This window comes from Lithobates pipiens, unplaced genomic scaffold (genome assembly GCF_037356315.1).
Source record: "Lithobates pipiens isolate NorthernLeopardFrog02 unplaced genomic scaffold, aLitPip1_a1.2 Scaffold_18, whole genome shotgun sequence".
Lineage (NCBI taxonomy): Eukaryota > Metazoa > Chordata > Amphibia > Anura > Ranidae > Lithobates > Lithobates pipiens.
Window position 1 is genome coordinate 22,850,411 of NW_027507758.1, and position 22,867 is coordinate 22,873,277.

The 22,867-nt window shown below is 45.6% G+C and overlaps 1 protein-coding gene across 2 annotated transcripts in view; it reads right to left on the reverse strand.

Moving 5' to 3' along the window:
- Positions 1-22,867, reverse strand: part of CUL9 (cullin 9) — an 89,373-nt gene that overhangs the window by 11,502 nt on the left and 55,004 nt on the right. For both annotated transcript variants that reach the window (XM_077485469.1, XM_077485468.1), the window contains exons 25-40: positions 22,087-22,300; positions 17,117-17,297; positions 16,263-16,411; positions 15,192-15,303; positions 14,282-14,481; positions 11,292-11,539; positions 10,661-11,015; positions 10,417-10,557; positions 8,687-8,851; positions 5,322-5,485; positions 5,143-5,236; positions 4,033-4,107; positions 3,833-3,943; positions 1,179-1,296; positions 787-920; positions 577-656 (exon numbers count right to left, since the gene is read on the reverse strand). In XM_077485469.1, the coding sequence (XP_077341595.1) occupies positions 577-656; positions 787-920; positions 1,179-1,296; positions 3,833-3,943; positions 4,033-4,107; positions 5,143-5,236; positions 5,322-5,485; positions 8,687-8,851; positions 10,417-10,557; positions 10,661-11,015; positions 11,292-11,539; positions 14,282-14,481; positions 15,192-15,303; positions 16,263-16,411; positions 17,117-17,297; positions 22,087-22,300 (2,541 nt within the window). The remainder of the gene's footprint in view (positions 1-576; positions 657-786; positions 921-1,178; positions 1,297-3,832; positions 3,944-4,032; positions 4,108-5,142; positions 5,237-5,321; positions 5,486-8,686; positions 8,852-10,416; positions 10,558-10,660; positions 11,016-11,291; positions 11,540-14,281; positions 14,482-15,191; positions 15,304-16,262; positions 16,412-17,116; positions 17,298-22,086; positions 22,301-22,867) is intronic.

The following is a 22,867-nucleotide window of genomic DNA, read 5'->3' on the forward strand; positions in this document are numbered from 1 at the left end:
GACAAGAGGGATTCCCCTGTCAGTACTGTGTTGATGGGGGAATCTCACAGATTTTTACGCCGTGTATGGCTAGTCAAACACAGTATAGTCCAGGAAGGAGTATAGAGCACAGAGAAAACACAGGATGAAAGGGGAGAGGCCAAAAAGGTGTAAAGAGCCCAGTGGATGGGCAGGATGTGTGGTTAAGGGCAAGGATGGGGCACAGAGGATGGACGGCTACAGGCTAGAATGCAGGGAGAAGCACAGAGGATGTACACGATGGGATGCCAGAAGCCAGGATAAGGCAAGAGGAGGCAAGAGGAGGCAAGAGGAGGCGGCTAGAGGCCAGGAAGGAAAAAAGCGCACAGAGGGTGTACAGGATGGGAAACTGGAGGTCATGACGGCATAAAGAGCACAGAGGATGGACAGGATAAGAGATTTGGGGCCAGGAAGGAGCAGCACAGAGGATGAACAGGATGGGAGGCTAGAGGCTAAGAAGGTAGAAACAGCACAGAGGGTGTAGAGGATGAGTGGCTAGAGGCCAGGAAGGAGTAAAGAACATATAGGTGGTACATGATAGACATTGCAGTCTCTTACTCTGGGACAGCTATTTCTGGCACATTGGAGGCCTTTGTTGGGTTGTCATCTGGCTGGGAGAGGAATCCGACTCGGAAGTCCTACGTGAGATAGATTGAGTTTGTTGTGTTTTATAGAATACCAGGCAGATCAAGTAATGACTCCGAACAGCTGAGATTAAAAACAGAAGAAGCAGCCTCGCCCCCTATATCCCTGGAGCCATCATCTCACCTGGGTGGAGTGCTGTAGGATGCCGCTCAGTCTCTCCTGTACTCTTCTCACCAGTTCCAAAGCACTGTTATAGTTCTCAGAGTTCAGCAGGCGCACAGAACAGGCCAGGTCCTCACTCTGAAGAAGGCTGTTCTCTGCACAACAACCAGAAGATCCACATTACACAACCGGCCATTCAGATTTTACCCCAAAATGTTAACAGCCAAACCCCTTCTACCACTCAGCCACACCCCTACTACCACTCAGCCACACCCCTACTACCACTCAGCCACACCCCTACTACCACTCAGCCACACCCCTACTACCACTCAGCCACACCCCTACTACCACTCAGCCACACCCCTACTACCACTCAGCCAGCGTTCTGTGCAGTACGGCAAGAACCTCCTTACCGAGCAGAATCTGCAGCGCGTTGACATGGGACTCCAAATTCTCCGTCTGAGATTCCAGAACATCGAGGCGTTCTGAATCCTGATTGTAGTAACTGTAGACACAAGCGTAACCGAGAACCTGCAAGACACCATGACAAATGATCTGTGCATTATACAGTGAACAATCCACTAAGCTACAGCTGTATTCTACAGAAGGCAACTGACCACATTAACGAAGACAATCAAAAAAATAGTCATACAACTCAGAGTGGAACCCACCATACTACAGCTCTATTATACGGAGAGGGAAGAAGGATGCTGTCCCTGCATAAGCTCTGTCCTTGGAAGAAAAACCTGAACATTTTTCAGTCTCGCTATCAAGAAATGTAATATATTGCAACTTACAAGTCTTTAGATGTGGTGGATGCATTTGTTTTCTATTTTTAGACCAAGAACATTTTCAGAAAGTACAGAAAAACAGGATTTTCATACCCAAGATAAAATCCTTTACTTGGAGTTGATTGAGGGACACAGGAATTCAGACAAATGTCTGGACATACTTCTGCCTAGAGGAGGACTGGACACTAGCAAACAAAAATTTGTGTGAGCTCACACAACCCCTCCTACTCACAGCAACCCTCCACTCACGTAACCCCTCCTGGAGGTAGCCAGGCCACTGTAAGCGGGCAAGAGAGACAAACTGAGGATGGATCCACATTTCACTTGCGGTTAAGAGCAGCAGCAAGAAGGTGCTTCCCCAATGCTGAATGGCAGGAACGTGGCGGGCAGAGCACATGACACAAGTGGATGAAGTCAGCATTCAGTCCCACAGCTTTAGCCTCTTTTGTGGTAAACCAACAAAAAAGGGGATTTTTTAATGGCGCCCCCGATAGCCCTAGTAACAAGATGGCTCCCAGCGTTCCACCTGTACATCCTACTCTCAAAGCGAGTCTTTAGAGACAGGGCCACGCCTGGGGTTGTGCCACAGACCTGGACAGGAAAGTGCTCCGTGGCCAACACACAACACTCAGCTCTGGTAAGCGACACAAATCAGAGCTGAATGAAGGTCACGTTTCAGGCAAAGCACACAATTGTCCAAGTCCAGCAGGACCCAGGTAACGCTTCTAAAATTATTCACAACATCGTGCTGGATAGCTGCGTATATAGAGACCCACTCAAGCAGCGTGTGGAGGAATTTTTTATTTTATTTTTTTACAATCAAAAGAAAGGTTAGACATTTCCCAGCAGAGAAAAGAGATATCTATCCCCCTATACGCTAGCAGAAAAACTGAAGCATGCTGGAAGTAGGAAAGATTATACTGGGCTGGCTCCAATTTCTTTGGGTCCCAGTGTCCAATACCTCATGCAGGCCTGTAGGTGGCAGTATACAACAGTCTGAATTTCTGTGACACTCTGTGAATGCAAATTGAATTACATTTTTGTTTTTGGGTTTAGATAAATTAAAGAGGAAGTAAACCCTAATGGGTTTACTTCCTCTTTCATTCCCTGCAAAGGCAAAGCATAATGGACTACTATGCATCGCATAGTAACCCATTATGTGTCAATTACCTGACACAGGAGCCAGCGAAGTCACCGCTGTCAGCTGTAGTCCGGCGCATCCATCTTCTCAGTGGGGTCTCGCAGCTCCGCCGCTGTCATTCGGCGAAGCCGCGATGACGTCACTCCCGCGAATGCGCACGGGAGCCGACACGTCATTGACGATGCCGCGCTCAGCTGTCTAAGGCGCATGCGCCGTAGACAGCGGTGCCTGTCTTCGGGCAAATATCTCCTAAACCGTATAGGTTTAGGAGATATTTCTTGGACCTACAGCTAAGCTTTAATCTAGGCTTACCTGTAGGTCAAAGTGTGTTGTAAGGGTTTACAACCACTTTAACGTCTTGGCGCCAGCCACATGCAAATATGCAGCCTCTCGGCGAGTGGGCCGTGGCACAGAGCATCCACATATTTGTGTGCATCAGTGCAAATACAGCTGTGCCGAGAGTGTGTGTTCCCGGCAGTTACCAAACTCCTGATCGCAGATTTTGATTGGGAGCTTTACGATCATGTGACCGCCATGGCAGCCAATCACATGATCATAGACTGCACCACACCTCCCAGAAACCAAAACTCTTTAAATTGTGGAGAGGTACTGTCTCCAAGGGGTTAAAGTGGTTCTAAAGCCTTGGTGTTTTTTTTTAGCTTAATGCACACTCCATGCGTTAAGGAAAAAAAAAAATACAATTTCCCTCCCCCCTCTCCAAACACTTACCTGAGCCTGTCAGCAATCCAGTGCTGTACCTAGCTTCAGTCTCCTCTCACAAGGACTCAGGTCATTGGCTCCTGCTGTTGTCAGTCAAATACTGTGCGCAGAGAGTGGGGGGAGGTGAAGCTGAGGCCCCACCAAAGCGAGCCTATAGGTGTGCCCTCACAGCAAGCAATGGGGGCACACAGAAGAGACACATGGGTAGGTGACCCCAAAAGAGGAGAACCAGGGCTCCTCTGTGCAAAACCATTGCACAGAGCAGGCAAGTATATGACGTTTATTGTTTTGAAAGAAAAAATAATTGTGTTTACAATCACTATAAAGCTCAATAGTACCGCAAAATAAACAGTCAGTGAGAGGCAGGGAGAAGATCCAACTTGAAGCAGTGACAACAGCAGATACAAATTCTCACCTTGCGGCTCGTCTCTAAAACCTTACATGCGGAGATCAGGAAGGTCAGATTACGGAGTGGTGGTTCTTCACCAAGAACACAAAGCCGGTTCCTCAGAGAAATAGCAAATTCCTTCAGAAAGAAAATCAAAGGTGTGTAAGGAACCTCATCACATCCTATGGACCTTTCCCAGAGAATGAGCCCCAGAGGAAGAGCCTCACCTTGGCCTGGTGCTGGAAGGTGCATCTTTCATTGTAATCCTGAAACCTTTTTTCTTGACGTGCAGCTTTACTGACCTGAGTGGCAAAAACACAGTATATTATACATGGGGGCACACCGTCCACGCAGCGCATTATACATGGGGGAACACCGTCCACGCAGCACATTATACACGGGGGCACACCGTCCACGCAGCACATTATACACGGGGCACACCGTCCACGCAGCACATTATACACGGGGCACACCGTCCACGCAGCACATTATACACGGGGCACACCGTCCACGCAGCACATTATACACGGGGGCACACCGTCCACGCAGCACATTATACACGGGGCACAACATCCACAAAGCACATTATACACGGGGCACACCGTCCACAAAGCACATTATACATGGGGCACACCGTCCACACAGCGTATTACACATGGGGCACACCGTCCACACAGCGTATTACACATGGGGCACACCGTCCACACAGCGTATTACACATGGGGCACACCGTCCACACAGCGTATTACACATGGGGCACACCGTCCACACAGCGTATTACACATGGGGCACACCGTCCACACAGCGTATTACACATGGGGCACACCGTCCACACAGCGTATTACACATGGGGCACACCGTCCACACAGCGTATTACACATGGGGCACACCGTCCACACAGCGTATTACACATGGGGCACACCGTCCACACAGCGTATTACACATGGGACCCATCCTACGAGCAGTGCATGGCATACAGCACATTATACATGTTGCATGAGTCCTGTCAGCATGACACCCACACCTGTCTACTGCCTGCACCTTCAAATATCTCAGTATCCTTCAGACACACAACAGATGGAAAGGACATGTGAAAAGCAAAATGCTACAGGTAAGCAAGTACAAACCACCGCACTAAAAGAATCAGATGCACAAAGTTGAATCAAGCTAAAAGCAGATACAGTAGGCCTTGATGGAGACAGCCGTTTCATGTGCCACCAATTCTCTGCCCTCGTTACAGGACACAGGCTATGAGGCACGGATAGGGTGCACCAATGTTAGCCTACCCACAGAAGTTTTTTCATTTACAGAGTCTAGGAGGAGCCGATCACACTTACCATAGCAGTGCAGTTGTAGTAGTCTTTATGAGTCGGCTTCCATGGTTTGAGGCAGCGCCAGCAGAAGCCGTGGTTACATTTGGCACATGTCATACTGTAGGAAGAAAACGAGTTGGTCACAGATCAGGTCAATATGACAGTTTGGTGAGGAGATTCATAGTACACACATCACTACTTACTGCAGACAACCCTCATTTTTCTCAATCGGAGCCTGACAGCTGGGGCAATGTTTGGAGATGAGCTTGGTCAAGTGCTTGCTCTGAGCTTCCACAGTCATCCCCTCGTAAAACCCTCCATCGTCCATCCATTGAGACATGTGACTGCAGCTGGCTGGATAATGAGCCTTTGCAAAGAATGGAAGTGGCACATATCACATACTTATCAGAGAAAGGGGAAGGGGGTGACTTGTGAGGTCTTGCATGTACAGAATATAACATGGTCAAAGAGATGGTCAAAGAGCGACTCGTAAGGTCCTACAGATACAATGAGGTTAACTAAAATCAAGAGTGCAAAATCTGATGCAGCTGTGCATGGTAGCCAATCAGCTTCTAACTTCAGCTTGTTCAATTAAATTCTTTGCCAAAAATTGCTGGAAGCCGATTGGTTTCTATGCAGAGCTGCACTAGATTTTGGACTCTCCAGTTTTAGTAAATCAACCCCAATGTGTGTATAGTGACTCATGAGGTCCTAAATGTAAATGTGTGTACAGAATATAACTCAGTCACAGGGATGAAAAGAGTGATTCTTGAGGTCCAACCAGGGAGTGTGCATCTATTACGGGGCAAACAAAGCGTTTTTGCCTTAGGCGGCATTTTTAAGGGGGGCAGCGCCTGTACCAGGATGATGCCTGCAGCATCACACCGGTATTACCGTATATACTCGAGTATAGGCCGACCCGAATATAAGCCGAGGCCCCCAATTTACCCCCAAAAAACTGGAAAACTTATTGACTCGTGTATAAGCCGAGGGTGAGACATGGCTGTCCATCCCTGTGTGTCCGTCCATCCCTGTGTGTGTGTCCGTCCATCCATCCCTGTGTGTGTGTCCATCCATCCATCCCTGTGTGTGTGTCCATCCATCCATCCATCCATCCCTGTGTGTGTATCCATCCATCCATCCCTGTGTGTGTGTGTGTGTGTGTGTATTCATCCATCCATCCATCCCTGTGTGTGTGTGTGTGTGTATCCATCCGTGTGTGTGTGTGTGTGTGTGTGTGTGTGTGTGTGTGTGTGTGTGTGTGTGTGTGTGTGTGTGTGTGTGTGTGTGTGTGTGTGTGTGTGTGTGTGTGTGTCCGTGCAGCCTTGTGTGTGTGTCCAGCCTACCTGTGTCCCAAGCCTCCGTCCCGAGCCGCCGTCGTCCCGTGCCTCCTCCGTCCCGTGCCTCCTCCGTCCCGTGCCTCCTCCGTCCCGTGCCTCCTCCGTCCCGTGCCTCCTCCGTCCCGTGCCGATGGATCGCCGCTCCAGGATCGCCGCTCTTCTCGGCGGCCATTCTACAATTCAAAAGCCGCGCCTCCGCCTCCGCCTGTGATAGGCGGAACACTCAATTTCCCAGCAGCCTGTGTTCCGCCTATCACGGACATCCTCTCATACTCGTCCGTAGTATGAGAATGAGCGGATGTCCGTGATAGGCGGAACACTGACTGCTGGGAAATTCAGTGTTCCGCCTATCACAGGCGGAGGCGGAGAAGGAGGCGCGGCTTTTGAATTTTAATGTCCGCCGTCTGTCTGCTCGATACGCTGATCGAGCAGTCAGACAGCGGTGACTCGAGTATAAGCCGAGGGGGCACTTTCAGCCTCAAAAAAGAGGCTGAAAATCTCGGCTTATACTCGAGTATATACGGTACATTTTTTTTTTTTTTTTTTTTACAGGCGGTGGTCTGCTCTTTTGTAATAGCAATCGGCTTATTAACCACCCAATTTCTATTACAAACAGCGGGAGGAGATGTTCCAACCTCCTGTGGCTCTCTCCTCCCACTGGGAGACCAGAGTGCTACAAACATGCAGTGTGACCCAAAATCATTGTCCTGTTGACGCCAGGCCATGCATCTGTGTCCATTTGGACATTTCTTTAGCACTTCCTGTCCAGCGGCGTACCCAGGTGGTTATACCAGAATGATGATTGCAGGTTCAGGCATCATCCTGGTATTTTTTAGTGGGCCTTCAGTCCCACCGGGAGACCCAACCAAAGCCGGGATCAGCTGTTCCTAAGAGTAAACTGGAAGCAATTACATGACATCACTTCCGGTTTACTCTAGTGCACCAAATGTTTTTTTTGGTGACTAAACCGATACTGGAAATGAAAAATAAATACACTAGGCCGAAAACCGAAAATGACCGATAACAATATTTTTTGAAAACAGCAATTTTCGTTATTTTTATATACTTTAAATAAAAGGTATTTTTAATAAAACTTATACTTTTTTTTAGAACACATTGCTAATAGTATTAGCAAAGTTTCCATGCAGTGCACCTCTAGCAGATATGATGCAGGAGACGGTCAGAGACTGCAGACGTGGTGCAGGAGACGGTCAGAGACTGCAGACGTGGTGCAGGAGACGGTCAGAGACTGCAGACGTGGTGCAGGAGACGGTCAGAGACTGCAGACGTGGTGCAGGAGACGGTCAGAGACTGCAGACTTGGTGCAGGAGACGGTCAGAGACTGCAGACTTGGTGCAGGAGATGGTACAGGAGGAGGAGGAGGAGGAGGAGGAGGAGGAGGAGGAGGAGGAGGAGGAGGAGGAGGAGGAGGAGGAGACTGGGCACTCCTGCAATAGGCGGCACCCGGGGCGGACCATGCCCCCTTTTCGGTATCGGCAGTTTTTGGTATTCGGGCGGATGACAAAAACATAGTTTTCGGCCGCCAAAATTTCGGTGCACCACTATCAGAAACCATCGGTTTTTAAAAATCTAAAGCATTCAAAAGCACAGATCTTGGTGTTTTGAATGCTTTTAAGTGCAGAGGAGGGATTTTGGGTCCTCTAGACCCCAGTCTCCATAAAGATACCTGTCACATGCCTATTGCTGTCACAAGGGATGTTTACATTCCTTGACAGCAATAAAAGTGATCAAAAAATAAATAAAATTAAAGCAATAGTGTAAAAAATACAAAACAATCTAATTGCACCTGTCCTCCCATGCAAAATCGTGTTTTGGTCCCGCACACAAACAGCGATCGTCTCACACATGTGAGGTATCACGGCAAACGTCAGATCATGGGCAGTAATTCCAGCACCAGACCACCTGTGTAAATCTTAAGCAGTAACCTGCAAAGGTTTTTAAAGCGTCACCTATGGATAGTAAAAATGTATGTTGTTTGACGCCGCTGCATTGCCGTGCACAATTTTGAAGCAGCTGGGATGGGATACATTTAGTCTTGCCTAGGGCAGCACAAAACCCAAATACACCACTGGGTTCAAGGTGTACATTGTGTATGCAAAAGGGTACAAGGGGGGTCCAGAAAAGAATGATGCGAAAATCTTATGGAAGGACAGAATGAGCTTCTACATGTTAATTCTAGACAAGCCTGTCCCTGATTAGAAGCTTACCTCAGGAAAGCTGCAATTAAAGCAGGAAACCCAGGAGCACTTGGCGCAGGCGGCTCCGGTCCCGAGTCCTTCCTTACAAAGGATGCGGTCACAGCCTTGAGGGTTTGTGCACCAAGTCAGATTGGAGCAGCTTTCCACAAAACCACGAAGCAAAGCCTTTTCATACTATGGAAAACAAGGAAAGTAAATTAGTGGAGAGCTTTGCTCCATACAAGAAAGATTCGAACTAGAGCTGTGGCCAAAAGCTTTGAGAATGACACAAATATAACATTTTCACACAGTCTGTTGCCTCAGTTTTTATGATGGAAATTTGCATATACTGCAGAATGGTATGAAGAGCAATCAGATGAATTGCAATTAATTGCAAATTCCCTCTTTGCCTTTAAAATGAACTTCACCCCATAAAAAAACGCTTCCACTGCATTTATGAAGAAGGCTTCAGGGCAATTGTCCATGGAACGTCTCCTACAGTTGGATTAAGCTGCGGGATCGGGGCACCACCAGTGCAGACCTTGCTCAGGAATGGCAGCAGGCAGGTGTGAGGACATCGGCACACACAGCAAGGAGAAGACTTGGAGGATGGCCTGGTGACAAGAAGGGCAGCAAAGAAGCCACTTCTCTCCAGGAAAAACCTTTAGGGACAGACTGATATTCTGAAAAAGGTACAGGGATTGGAATGCTGACGACTGGGGTACAGTAATTTTCTCTGATGAACCCCCTTTCCAATTGTTTGGGGCATCTGGAAAAAAAAACATTGTCTGGAGAAAAGGTGAGCGCTAGCATCATTCCTGTGTCATGCCAACAGTAAAGTATCCTGAGGCCATTCATGTGTGGGGTTGCTTCTGAGGCAAGGGAGTGGGCTCACTCACAATTTTTCCTAAGAACACAACCATGAAGAATGGCAGAAATGCCCTCCTCCGAGAGCAACAGCTCCCAACCATCCAAGAACAGTTTGGTGAGGAGGAACAATGCCTTTTCTGGCATGATCTAGAACAGTGATGGCGAACCTTGGCCTGATGTTTTGGAACTACATTTCCCATGACGCTCCACTACACGGCAGAGTACATAAGCATCATGGGAAATGTAGTTCCAAAACATCTGGAGTGCCAAGGTTCGCCATCACTGATCTAGAACCTCGCCATAAGGCAAAAGTGATAAGCTTGGAGAACAACATTTTGGTTCTATGCCCAGGAAACTCCTCAGACCTTAATCCCATTGAGAACTTGTGGTCAATCCTCAAGAGGTGGGTGGAAAAAAAAAAAAAAAAAAAAAAAAAAACACACACAACCCACAAATTCTGACAAACTCCAAGCATTGATTACGCAGCCATCAGTCAGGATGTGGCCCAGGAGTTGACTGACAGCATGCCGGGGGGAATTGCAGAGGTCTTGAAAAAGAAGGGTCAACACTGCAAATATTGACTTTTTCATAAACATGTAACTCTCAATAAAAGATTTATACTGATGAAATGCTTGTAATTATGCTATCCCATAGTAACATCTGACAAAAAGATCTAAAAACACTGAAGCAGCAGACTTTGTGAAAATTTATATTTGTGTCATTCTCAAAACTTTTGGCCTCAGCTGTATATGAGCAGTGCATCGCAAATGTCAAATTCTGGATCATGTCCACATGTAGTTTTACACTCCTACACTACTTTTTCCTTCATCATTGTGGGAGAGACTGCTAGTACAAGAACAAATGTTCTCTTTTCTTTGGTTTTCTCTTACCTTTTGTACAACCTCTTTGGAGGAGATGATCTTGTGGATGAAATCGGAGGTGGGCTGCGCCAGGCAGTCTGTAGTAGGGCAGGTGCAGTTCAGTACCAGATTCTGCTCTATCCTCGTGGTGAGATATTCATTCCAGCAGTTCTGCGGATTTCATAAAAGAAACACTCTCCGCTTAAGTCCAAACCTTTTTATGCTGGGGTGGAATTTTTTTTTTACAGATGTGAGAACAGAACAGAAAACTCACCTTGCAGCAGCTATGTCCACAGCACAGCGATGGAGGGTTGTCTGCTGGGCTTAAGGGGGTCATACAAACCGGGCATATGGGCTGTGGGCTCTCAGGCTGGCTGGGCGCGGGAACTTGCAACCCTGAGGTAATGAGAAGAACCTCAGAGTCATCAGTGTACTTCTGCAGCAGTAAATCCATGTTCCATTTGCAGTGGATGAGGAGGTGTTGGGCGATGTCCTGGGTCAAACTCAGTGTGTCCGATACCTGATTAACCATATGACCCATCAGTGACCATACTTCCTCCTGGCCCAGAGTGCGACCCATGGGCAGGAGGACAGATTCCAGAACCGTCTGCTCCACCACCCCTCCGGTGCTGAAACAACACAAGTATAATGGTCACTGACAATAGCTGGATGACAAAATTTACAAGAGAATCCACTCACACAATAGAATAAATCTAAGTTCCACCCACAACCCAGAGCCTGCGGCATACAGTTGTCATGCACAACATCATACATCTTATGTGGCTTTTTTTTTTTTTTTGTAAAGTGAAAACATTTCCCAGGACAAGTAACTAATCCTCAGGAAGTGGGAACACCAACTTTGAACACAACACACGTTCACAGACATTCGGATAAGGCTGTTGTACCCGAGGGCCTTGCCACCGAGATCCTGTTTCTTGCTGGAAGTTTGGAAGCTGATGTGGGCTTTGCTCTTGTGTGGTGTAGATGGGTCTTTTGAAAGGTACTCAAGTATATGGGGGCTATCCTCATTGCGCCGTGCATAGCCCTGGTTGACTAGGTACATAATACAGGAAAGGACTTCGGTGTGGCTGCAGCTGAAGCTCAGGAACTTGAGGCTCTTCCCAACGTCCAATTTCTGGCAGGAGTCAATGACCTAAGAAGCAAGGTACATGCCAAAGTAATGTTAAGTAAACTCGTGAATCCAAAAATAAAAAATGATACAAACAAGGCAGGGTTTGGCCCTGTTTTGATTCCTGCATGATAGAGTTTTTATGCCTCAGGTGACCATTTCCTTTCTCTTCAAATAACAGTTTTTATTGATCATGAGAACAAATAAAACAGGTATAAAAGTTGACACTGTAGTACATCAGTCTCCACATAAAGTAGGACCATTGTATATCAAAAAACAGTGGACGAATATAGATCACATTGTAACCTATTAAAAGAAAGAGGAAAGTAAGAAAGCAGCAGAAAAGAAGGAAATGAGAGGGACTAGAGAAGGGGGGGGACTCAACCACCCACTCAAGGTGGATCTTCTCGCCTGTGCCAATCCTCCCAGACCTGATCATGCAGGTCCAATCTATCTTGCAACCTAGCTGTCATTTTCTCCATCAGTTCTAGGTCTTTTATTCTGGCACACAGATCTGCCTGGGAGGGTGGGCACCGCCGATTCCAATGTAGGGCTATCAGACACCTCGCAGCCGTCAGGACGTGTCTGAGCAGTTTTTTTGAGTGCTTAGGCAATAACCCACCATTTCCTTTCTAAGGCAATATCGGTCTGCTTGGATCTACCCTGCCTTGTTTGTATCGCATTGGTATATAGGAAAAGGAAATTCTTATTTTGCATTGAGGAATTGCCCATCTAGTGATTCTGTACATAAAGTCTTGCAAAAGCTCCTAAAGAAGCCATGATTGTGGCGAAACACGTAGACCGTATGAATTCTCTCATGTTGGTTTTAATATAGAATATTAAAATCTATATTAAATAAAATTCATAAATTAGATTTTGTTCTCAATTTGATTAATTTGCACCTTAAAACACCCATTTATACTTCTCCCTCTGAAATGATTCTGAGACGTATTCCATCCTAAAGTAATTGTGCCAGGTAAATTGGCCACAGTTTTCAGTCAGTCATTCATCCCATCATCCACCGACCTTTCCAAGGACAAGAGGAGTTGATCATATCAGTGACTAGGTTATTGTGTGATGAGGACATTTTATATTGTGTATTTCCTTATTATTACTGCTGATGGTTCAAATTGTGGCCCACTAATGAATTCTAAGCCTCCAAATCCTGGTCAAGGAGCCACATAAGGCAATATGTATTGTTTTGATTTACTGATGTAAAGCCTGGAGGAATGCAGGATGATCAAGACCACTATCCCCCTTAAAAAGGTGAGATCACTGTCCAAACAACTTTGATTGGCCCTTTACTCACATACGGCCTTGTATCTACCACAGCCCAAACTGGAGTACACCAGTCCCGTCTCCAGAGCAGCACCATGCACATGTCTGGTCTGATTACCTGGCCACGCCTTTATGGGGAACTCCGTGGAAACAGCATCTTTAGTGAAGTATTTTTGTGATCTTTTCTTTATCTGTCATTACATTTTAAAATTATCTGTGTGATCTTTGGACATATCGAATACAAACCCAAAAACAAGACAAAACATTGTGCGAGTCATTTCAGTGAGATCTGAGAGACTGGGTTGTGCTATTGCTGCACTAAGACATCAGGTTTGCCAGGTTCCTGACAGTACAGTGGGTATAGTACCCAGCCTTGCAAAAGCTTGTGCAAGTCATTCACCCACTGCGGTTCTAAAGGTGAAGTGCCAGTTAGACCACGCCTCAGACGGGTCAAATATTAATGACAGGGTGCAGGCGACATCGCAGAGAGTGGGGGACTTTTGTGGGGTTGGCTTGCTCTAGATGGGGAGACCGCACTCCACACTGGTTTTGGGGGGGGGGGGGGCATAGCAGGCTAGGGACTTGATGCAGAATGGGGGTGGGGGGATTTGTGATGCTGTTTCAATTTTAAAAGGTTGCATACCTATATATTTTGAGTTAGTGGCCTTTTGGTTGTGTATGCGTTTTCTTTTTTGATCATTTAACATTGCAACTGCAGCCACTCTATCATAGGGAGGCACCACCTCTAAATAGGAGAATTATTGGAGGGCTCCCACAACCACCAATTTTTTGGAATCCACACAGTTTTCCCTTGTAGAAGGAGACGCCACTTGCCTTTTGACCTGCCCATGTCACTAATGGCGCTCCATGTCCGCTGAGAAATGTATATATTTTTGGGAGGTTATCCCCTTCATTCGTCAATCTCTGTGTTAGCAATGGACACAGTAATGATGCAAGGGTCAGGGGAGGGTGGGGGCAGGGTGAAATGAACACTCTTGGAAATGTCTGTTTGCCAGCAGAATTCCAAGGAGGATTTCCCTCCAGTGGAGCAATGGGGGAGGTAAGTGCTCGGTGTTCTATAAATGCAGTTTGGGGTTTACTTTCTGCAGATTTCTAATGATAGGAAAAAAGTGCGCCAGGAGTGGGAGGAGACCCATCACAACAGAAATCTCCTTCTGTTTGCATTGTTTTTGAAGCATTATGCAGAGAGCACACCACAGGACATCAGCCTGCACAGCGTTTCCAGTGGTATACGGGGAGGAGAATCTGTTTTGCTTTACACATGGGCACCTTAATAATTTGCTATAACTGTAAAATCTGATCACATTGATATGGTTTACTGCACACGGCAGTTTGATCTGAGCTGGATCATCATTTTTTATTAGCAATAACATGTCTTTACCTATGCTCAATGTTATTTCCAAAAATAAAAAAAAGGCAACAGTTACAAAGAGACTCCCGAAGGCCAAAATCAGACACCAATCTTACCCGAAACACTAGATTGTCAATATGAAGCTCCTTCTCCTCCTTCATGATCTGTGTGATTAGACAGAGGATAATGTTCCTTTTCTTCTCCAAAGTGCGTCCTTCATCTTCTTCTACATTCAAGTATGTCTGCCTTGGGAGAAGCTGCAGAATCTTACCAGAACCTTGCTGAATCAACTTCTCTTCATTCAGACACAAAAGCCCTAAAAAAAAAAAAAAAAGTAATTGTAAGGTGGAGAGAGAGGAGGCAGGAGGCTAGCAGGCAGGGAGGGGACACAGGGGTGGGCGTGGTGAAAGCAGAGGCAGAGAAGATGGCGGTGAAAAGGCGAGCGAGGCAGAGAAGATGGCGATGAAAAGGCGAGCGAGGCAGAGAAGATGGCGGTGAAAAGGCGAGAGGGGCAGAGAAGATCGCACGTTGAAAAGGCAAGAGAGGCAGAGAAGATCACGTTGAAAAGGCGAGAGGCGCAGAGAAGATCGCAGAGAAAGGCGAGAGGAAGAGAAGAAGGTCATGGTGAAAGGCGAAGCAGAGGAGAGCATGGGAAAAGCACACAGAGAAGATCACAGGCAATGGAAAAGCAAAGCAGGAAAGGCAAAGAAGAAAGCGGGGGGGCAGAGGTAAAGAGGAACACAGGCAAAGGAGAGAATGAAAACAGTAGGGAAGAGGAGGCTGAGGTAGACACAGTGAAATAAAACAGGGGAGGTGAGTGTGGGGAAAAAAAGAGGCAAAAAGGTGGGTGCAGGAAAGGGGAAGGAGATGTATGGGGTGAGCGTGGGCAGATAGCAGCCAGAGGTGAGCATGGAGAGAGCAGGGGCAGAGGTGAGCGCAGGAAAGGAGAAGGAGATGTAGGTAGGAGATAGCAGATAGAAAAGGAGAAAGATGAAAATTTAGTGAATGCCTTGAACTGTAACTCACCCTCACTCTTGTGCACCAAGATACCACCTTTGGCAGTGAGTGGTGCCAGAGCGTGGCACACCAAGGCCTCTGGCAGCCCTGTGGTCTTAATAATTGACTCCTCCAAAACCTCCTTGAAGCAAAAAAAAAAGTTACATGCCAAATCCAAACTTACCACGAACAAGAGTACAGCTAATTTGTCTGTTCAAAAGTTTTATTAAGCAAATTTCAATGTACATTACAATACATATGACGAAGAAAAGAGTCACGTCAGGAAAATTTAGAGAGCATGTTATCTGAACAGCAGAACATAACTTGGTTAAAGACTGAAAGGCAGTAACTAGTTGCGGTCGGTAGTGCTATATAACACATTTGGTAAAGAGGGTAAACCCCTCATAATTGAATGAAAACTAAGCTGAAGATGAAGTCGTAAGAAGAAGTGAAGGGGGTAGAGGAGAGAAGAGAATTAAAAGATATTTTTTAAGCGGGTTGGAGGGAGGGGGAGAAGCGACTAAGGTGGGGGTAAGGAAGGGGGAAGGAAAGGAGGGGGAGGTCAAAAGGAATAGGGGTCCCTAGAGAGGACCAGGATCTGTATGTCCTATGCAACCTGAAGGTCATGGCAAGAGAAGGGAGTCATCGAAGTCAGGGGGCAGGAAATGAGTAATTCAGGGTCTCCATAGTTTTTCGTAAGCAGAAACTTTGTCCAGGAGGACTGCCTCAAACTTGGCGTGGATCATTGCTTGAGTGATTCTGTGCTTCATCGCCAACATGCATAGAGAAGGGGTTTTCCAAGCTTTAGCAATGGTCTGCTTGGCTGCAGTGGTGATGAAGAGGAGGAGTTTGAATTGGCAGTGGGTTACAGACAAGGGTTTGTTGTTCGGGAGAGCTATTGTGGGGTCAAGTGCTAAAAGTATAGCCAATTTCTAACCCCCACCCTCTACACTACAATGCAACACGCTCCACCTCGGGCCCCTTTACACATCACTCTGCAGCACACTGTACCCCCCCCCCCCCCCCAAACTACCAGCTCCTAATATAAAAAGCACAGTATATTACTTTCCACCCCAATATAGCCCTTCGGTGCCATCTCACCTCCTGATGGTTAAACTGCAACAATATGAACATCTGCAGGGTGGAGACCCGGAGGATCAGACCTCCATATTGCACCTCCGCATTTCCCAACCACGTCCACTGCAGCCGTCGTGACTGGACAATTTGAGAGAAGCCTGGGACATACTGACCTGGAAAAGATAAAATATAATTTATTACTAACAAAAGTGTGCTTATTCCAGAATAGAAAAGACTGGGAGATATTACAAATAATCATATAGAACTGTTATAATGGGTAAAATGTGCAGAAGAGGAGCATGGTGCATACGTCCCAACCGTCCCTGATTTCGAGGGACTGTCCCTGATTTGGAGCAATGTCCCTCTGTCCTTCTTTCCTCCTCATTTGTCCCTCATTTTGGTCTGATCTATATACCGTAGTTGTATATAAAATGCACTTTTTATCTTTCAAAAAGTGTTTCCCAGTGTTAAACCTTTCATTGAATTTCTAAATTGCTGAATTTGTACATTTTAAAAGCCAATATAAAGGAATAGTAGTAGTAAAAAAAGCCCTTGTGGATTTAATAAACTTTTTTTTGGGTTAAGTCTCCTTTAAGGGGGTGTGGCAGGGGGCGTGTTCTATGTCTACATACATGTGCTAGTAGAAGTACCTCATTCCCATCTCAAAACGTTGGGAGGTATGCATGGTGTATGACAATACATGCAAGAGAAGTGAGGTGTTAAGGGTATGATAGAGGGCAGTATGTGCATGAGAGGAGCGCGGAGGATATCACATTGGGTATGACATACATGAGAGGTGAGTGAGTGACTTGTATAGCGCTACCTATGCGAACTGAATCGCCTCAATGACAGAAGCTGAGTGATATCTGGAGTCTTACTCTTTATGTAGAAGTCAGTAAATTGAAGAAGAGGATTGCTGAGGGATTGCGGGAAGATTCTGGAGGGATCCCCCATGTAACAGAGAGAAGATATCGACCAACAACGAGGGGAGAGAACCGAGATCTGCACCTCTCCACCTTCTGCAGCATGATCCTGGGGCGCCAAGATTTCTTCCATCTCCTGTGAAAACAAACCAGATCATTAACACTCTTATAGGAAGATAAAATAGACATCAGAGTACTGCACAACTTACCTCTACCAAAGAGACAACCTACCACCTTCATAAGAGGGCAGGGAAAAGAAGCTCCAGGCAGGCATAGTGTAGCACAGTTTAATAAGGGTTAAAATGATAACATATATGTATGCACTCACAAGGGGGAGGGAATAGGATGAAAGGTGGAAAAAGGAGGACGATTCGAGTGTGAGCCTGGGACCAAAAGTCTCTAGCCGGAATGATATGTGAGCCGTGAGGAAGAAGCAGTATGAGCCAGGGAACTGTCACTGAGGAGCCAGCGTCAGGCTGCCCTCTAAGGCCGGGATGAGTTGTCTGGTTCCAGGTACCTTCCAAGGTGTATGTCTCTCCAGCTAGAGTATTGGACAAGAGCCGTCACCTCCATCCATTGAGAGGACCAATAGGGAATGCTTTTTCGGAGGCTAGCCACGCCTCCATCAGCCTGACGCCGACTTCTCAGTGACGGTTCCCTGGCTCATCCTGCTTCCTCCTCACAGCTCACACATCATTCAGGCTAGAGACGTTAGTCCCAGGCGCACACTAGGACCTTCATCCTCCTCCCATCTGCTTGTGCGTGCATAAATATATTATATGTTCTCATTTTAACAGTTCAATCTTTGTATTTGCGGACAATATTAAGCTAAGCAGGGCAATAACTTCTCCGCAGGATGTGGAAACCTTGCAAAAAGATCTGAACAAATTAATGGGGTGGGCAACTACATGGCAAATGAGGTTTAATGTAAAAAAAAAAAAAAAAAAAAAATTTTAAAATAATGCATTTGGGTGTCAAAAATATGAATGCACTGGGGGGGGGGGGGGAACCTCTGGGGGGGAATCTAGGATGGAAAAGGACCCGAGGGTCCTAGTAGATAATAGGCTCAGCAATGGCATGCAATGCCAAGCTGCTGCTAACAAAGCAAACAGAATATTGGCATTAAAAAAAGGGGATCAACTCCAGAGATAAAACGATAATTCTCCCGCTCTACAAGACTCTGGTCTGGCCGCACCTGGAGTATACTGTCCAGTTCTGGGCACCAGTCCTCAGGAAGGATGTGCTGGAAATGGAGCGACTACAAAGAAGGGCAACAAAGCTAATAAAGGGTCTGGAGGATATTAGTTATGAGGAAAGGTTGTGAGCACTGAACTTATTCTCTCTGGAGAAGAGACGCTTGAGAGGGGATAGGATTTCAATATACAAATACCGTACTGGTGACCCCACAATAGCGAGAAAACTTTTTTGCAGAAGGGATTTTAACAAGACACGTGTCCACTCATTAAAATTAGAAGAAAAGAGATTTAACCTTATAACTACATAGAGAGTTCTTTACTGCAAGAGCGGCAAGGGTGTGGAATTCCCTTCCACAGGCGGTGGTTTCAGCGGGAGGCATCGACCGTTAAAAAAATAAAATAAAATTTTTAGATAATCACCTGAAGGACCGCAACATACAGGGATATACAAAGTAATACTGACATATAATCACACACATAGGTTGAACTTGATGGACTTGTGTCTTGTGTCTTTTTTGCAACCTCACATACTATGCAACCCTTATTAACCACTTAAGGACTGCCTCACGCCGATATACATCGGCAGAATGGCACGGCTGGGCACTTAAAGTGCCCAGCCGTGGGTCAGGAGCGCACTGCCGGTGGCGCGCTCCCGACCCGGTCTTGAGCTCCGTGACCACACATAACGTCATACATAACACCTACACTGCCCCCTAGTGGTTAACTCCTTCACTGCCAGTGTCATTTACACAGGAATCTGCGCATTTAAATAGCACTGATTGCTGTATAAATGACAATGGTCCCAAAAATGTGTCAAAAATGTCAGATGTGTCCACCAAGTCGCATTCACAAAAAAAATAAAATAAAAAAAAATAGCTGATCGCCGCCATTACTAGTAAAAAATAAAACAAATATTTATAAAAACCTATCCCCTATTTTGTAAATGCTTATAACTTTTGTGCAAACCAATCAATAATCACTAATTGCGATTTTTTTTTACTGTGGAAAAAAAAATTATATATTTTTTGGAGATATTTATTATATAATATTGCAATATATATATATATAGCATTTTATCAAAATTGTCGCTCTATTTTTGTTTAGAGCGCAAAAAACAAAACAAAACAAACAAAAAAAACAAACGCAGAGGTGATCAAATACCACCAAAAGAAAGCTCTATTTGTGGGGGGAAAAAAAAAGGACGCCAATTTTGTTTGGGAGCCACGTCGCACGACCGCGCAATTGTCAGTTAAAGCGACGCAGTGCCGAATCGCAAAAAGGTATCTGGTCCTTTGGCTGCAAATTGGTCCGGGGCTTAAGTGGTTAAACTGTGCTACACTACGCCTGCCTGGAGCTTCTTTTCCCTGCCCACTTATATTACAGACTGGGGATCCCCAGCACACTTTTAACAGGCAGCCTGCAAGCATTCGCTTGTGTTAGAAGGACTGATATTTTTATTCCTATACCTCCGGGAATATGGACTTTTGTCATTGATCCTTTTTCTAGCTAGCTTAAGTTAATGGGACTGGTACAGAGTTAATGGTGTAATATATTGTGTTTACTAACTTCATAATATTAACCACTTGAAGACCAGGCCTTTTCTGGAACATTTTGTTTAAAAAGTTTAAATCAGTATTTTTTTTTTGTTAGAAAATTACTCAAAACCCCCAAAACGTTATATTAAAATTGGCAAATACTCTTTTTTTTTTAGTTGTTATTTAATAAGAGTTGGAATCGCTCACACCTGTTTACTGCTCACTGAAAGCCGATTGTATGTTACTCAAACATATAAAATCGCATAAGAACCTATATATGAACGGTATAGGAAATGAATAACTCTTACATGAACAGTCTTTGACCAGTTTACATCTAAAGAGGAATGACATTTTTAACCACTTTCAGACCGGACCAATTTGCTGGTCAAAGACCAGACCACTTTTTGCGATTCGGCACTGCGTCGCTTTAACTGACAATTTCGCGGTCGTGCGACGTGGCTCCCAAACAAAATTGACATCCTTTTTTTCCCACAAATAGAGCTTTCTTTTGGTGGTATTTGATCACCCCTGCGGTTTTTATTTTTTGCGCTATAAACAAAAATAGAGCGACAATTTTGAAAAAAATTGCATTATTTTTTACTTTTTGTTATAATAAATATCCCCCAAAAATATATAAAAAAACATTTTTTTCCCTCAGTTTAGGCTGATACGCATTCTTCTACATATTTTTGGTAAAAAAAAAAAATCGCAATAAGCGATTATTGATTGGTTTGCGCAAAAGTTATAGCGTTTACAAAATAGGGATAGTTTTATAGCATTTTTATTAATAATTTTTTATTATTTTTTTTTTTACTAGTAATGGCGGCGATCAGCGATTTTTATTGTGACTGCGACATTATGGCAGACACATCGGACATTTTTGGGACCATTGTCATTTATACAGTAATCACTGCTATATAAATGCAGTGATTCCTGTGTAAATGACACTGGCAGTGAAAGGGTTAACCAGTGGGTGGCAGTGTAGGGGTTAAGTGTTCCTAGGGGTGTGTTACTAACTGTGGGGGGGTTGGGCTTTAATTTAGTGTACACTGATCTCTGCTCCAATCACATGGAGCAGAGATCAGCGTCACTAGTTGCTAGGCAGAATAGAGAAATGTTGTTTACACAGCATTTCCTCTATTCGGCTGCTCCGTGAAACGATCGCGGGTATGTCCGCGGCGATCGAGTCCGCGGGTCCCGCGACCGGACTCACGGGGGTCCCGACCAGCGCGGGAGCGCGCCGCGCTCCCGATGGCAGGGCGGCATCGAATATTGGACGTACCTATACGCCAATATGCCTGCCCGTGCCATTCTGTCGACGTATATCGTCGTGCGCTGGTCGGGAAGTGGTTAAACAGTAAAAAAGTGGTGGAGGAGTAATATGTGGATTACCGTGCAAACAAACAAAAAAAAAAAAAGCATGCTGCTGCTCCTAAACGCCTTAGGCCTGGTTCACACCTACGCGACTTTTGGTGCTTTTGCAAAAACCCACTACAGTTCATCTAACATGGTTTCCTATGGGACACGTTCACATCTATGCTGTTTTTCAGCCGCTGCTGGATCAATAGAAAACTGCATTGGTGTGAACGGAGCCTTATGCTGGCCATACACGTATTACATATAATAGTCATACGAAAAATCTTTGTAGTCGCTTAATGTCGTTTGAAACTTGCTTTTAACATTCAGTTCTAAAAGGAATGCAATTTGTGAAAAAAAAAAAATAAATAAAAAAAAACCAAACACACGCGGTCTGAAAATCTTTGACCAAGAAGTTTTCTATTCCGCTCTTTAGAACATCAATTTGACCTCACTAACGATTAGAAAAATCGAACGAATGTTCTTAAAATTACTTTGTTTTTGTATGGCCAGCATATAATATATATACAGTTCTGTCTGAAAAATCAGCAAAACAGTCTTCATATTTTTTTTATTTAAAGAAAGAAAAAAAAATGTAATCTCAGAGTCTGATGATATTTACCAGATTCAACCTAAAATAGTATATACAGTATATCTCTCCTCTAATACTATATACAGTACATCTCTTCTGTTATTCTCAGAGTGGATTAGTGATTTTTCTCTCTAACCATATAGTTCGTTATTTATATTTACCACTGCATAGAGATATTGTTTATTTATTTATATCCCTCTCCCCATCCACCAGAATACACTTCCACCCCATCCATTCCCCTCTCACCATCCCTTCTTCCTCCTCCTCCTCCGATAAGACTCCATTGTCCAGCTGCTGCAGCCGATATATATGTTCTTCTCTCTGAAGATCTTTTGCCTCCTGCAGGTTTTTCAGCATTTGTTGAGGATACCGGTTTGGGAAACAAATGCCAATGTGATCCACCACAGAATTCTCAAACCAGCACGGTCCAAGTGTGAGCAGACGGTCAGCCAGATAATGCCTGCAATGCATAAAGGGAAACAGAAGATAAAAGCTGTAACGCCACCAAATTCCCTCTGTATAGCTTCTAACCAGCCTCCCCCCCCCTCCTTTCTGTACAGCCCAATCAACCCCCCCCCCTCCTTTCTGTACAGCCCAATCAGCCCCCCCCCCCTCCTTTCTGTACAGCCCAATCAGCCCCCCCCCCCTCCTTTCTGTACAGCCCAATCAGCCCCCCCCTCCTTTCTGTACAGCCCAATCAGCCCCCCCCCCTCCTTTCTGTACAGCCCAATCAGCCCCCCCCTCCTTTCTGTACAGCCCAATCAGCCCCCCCCCTCCTTTCTGTACAGCCCAATCAGCCCCCCCCCCTCCTTTCTGTACAGCCCAATCAGCCCCCCCCCTCCTTTCTGTACAGCCCAATCAGCCCCCCCCCTCCTTTCTGTACAGCCCCAATCAGCCCCCCCCCCCTTTCTGTACAGCCCAATCAGCCCCCCCTCCCTCCTTTCTGTACAGCCCAATCAGCCCCCCCCCTTTCTGTACAGCCCGATCAGCCCCCCCCCCCCCTTTCTGTACAGCCCAATCAGCCCCC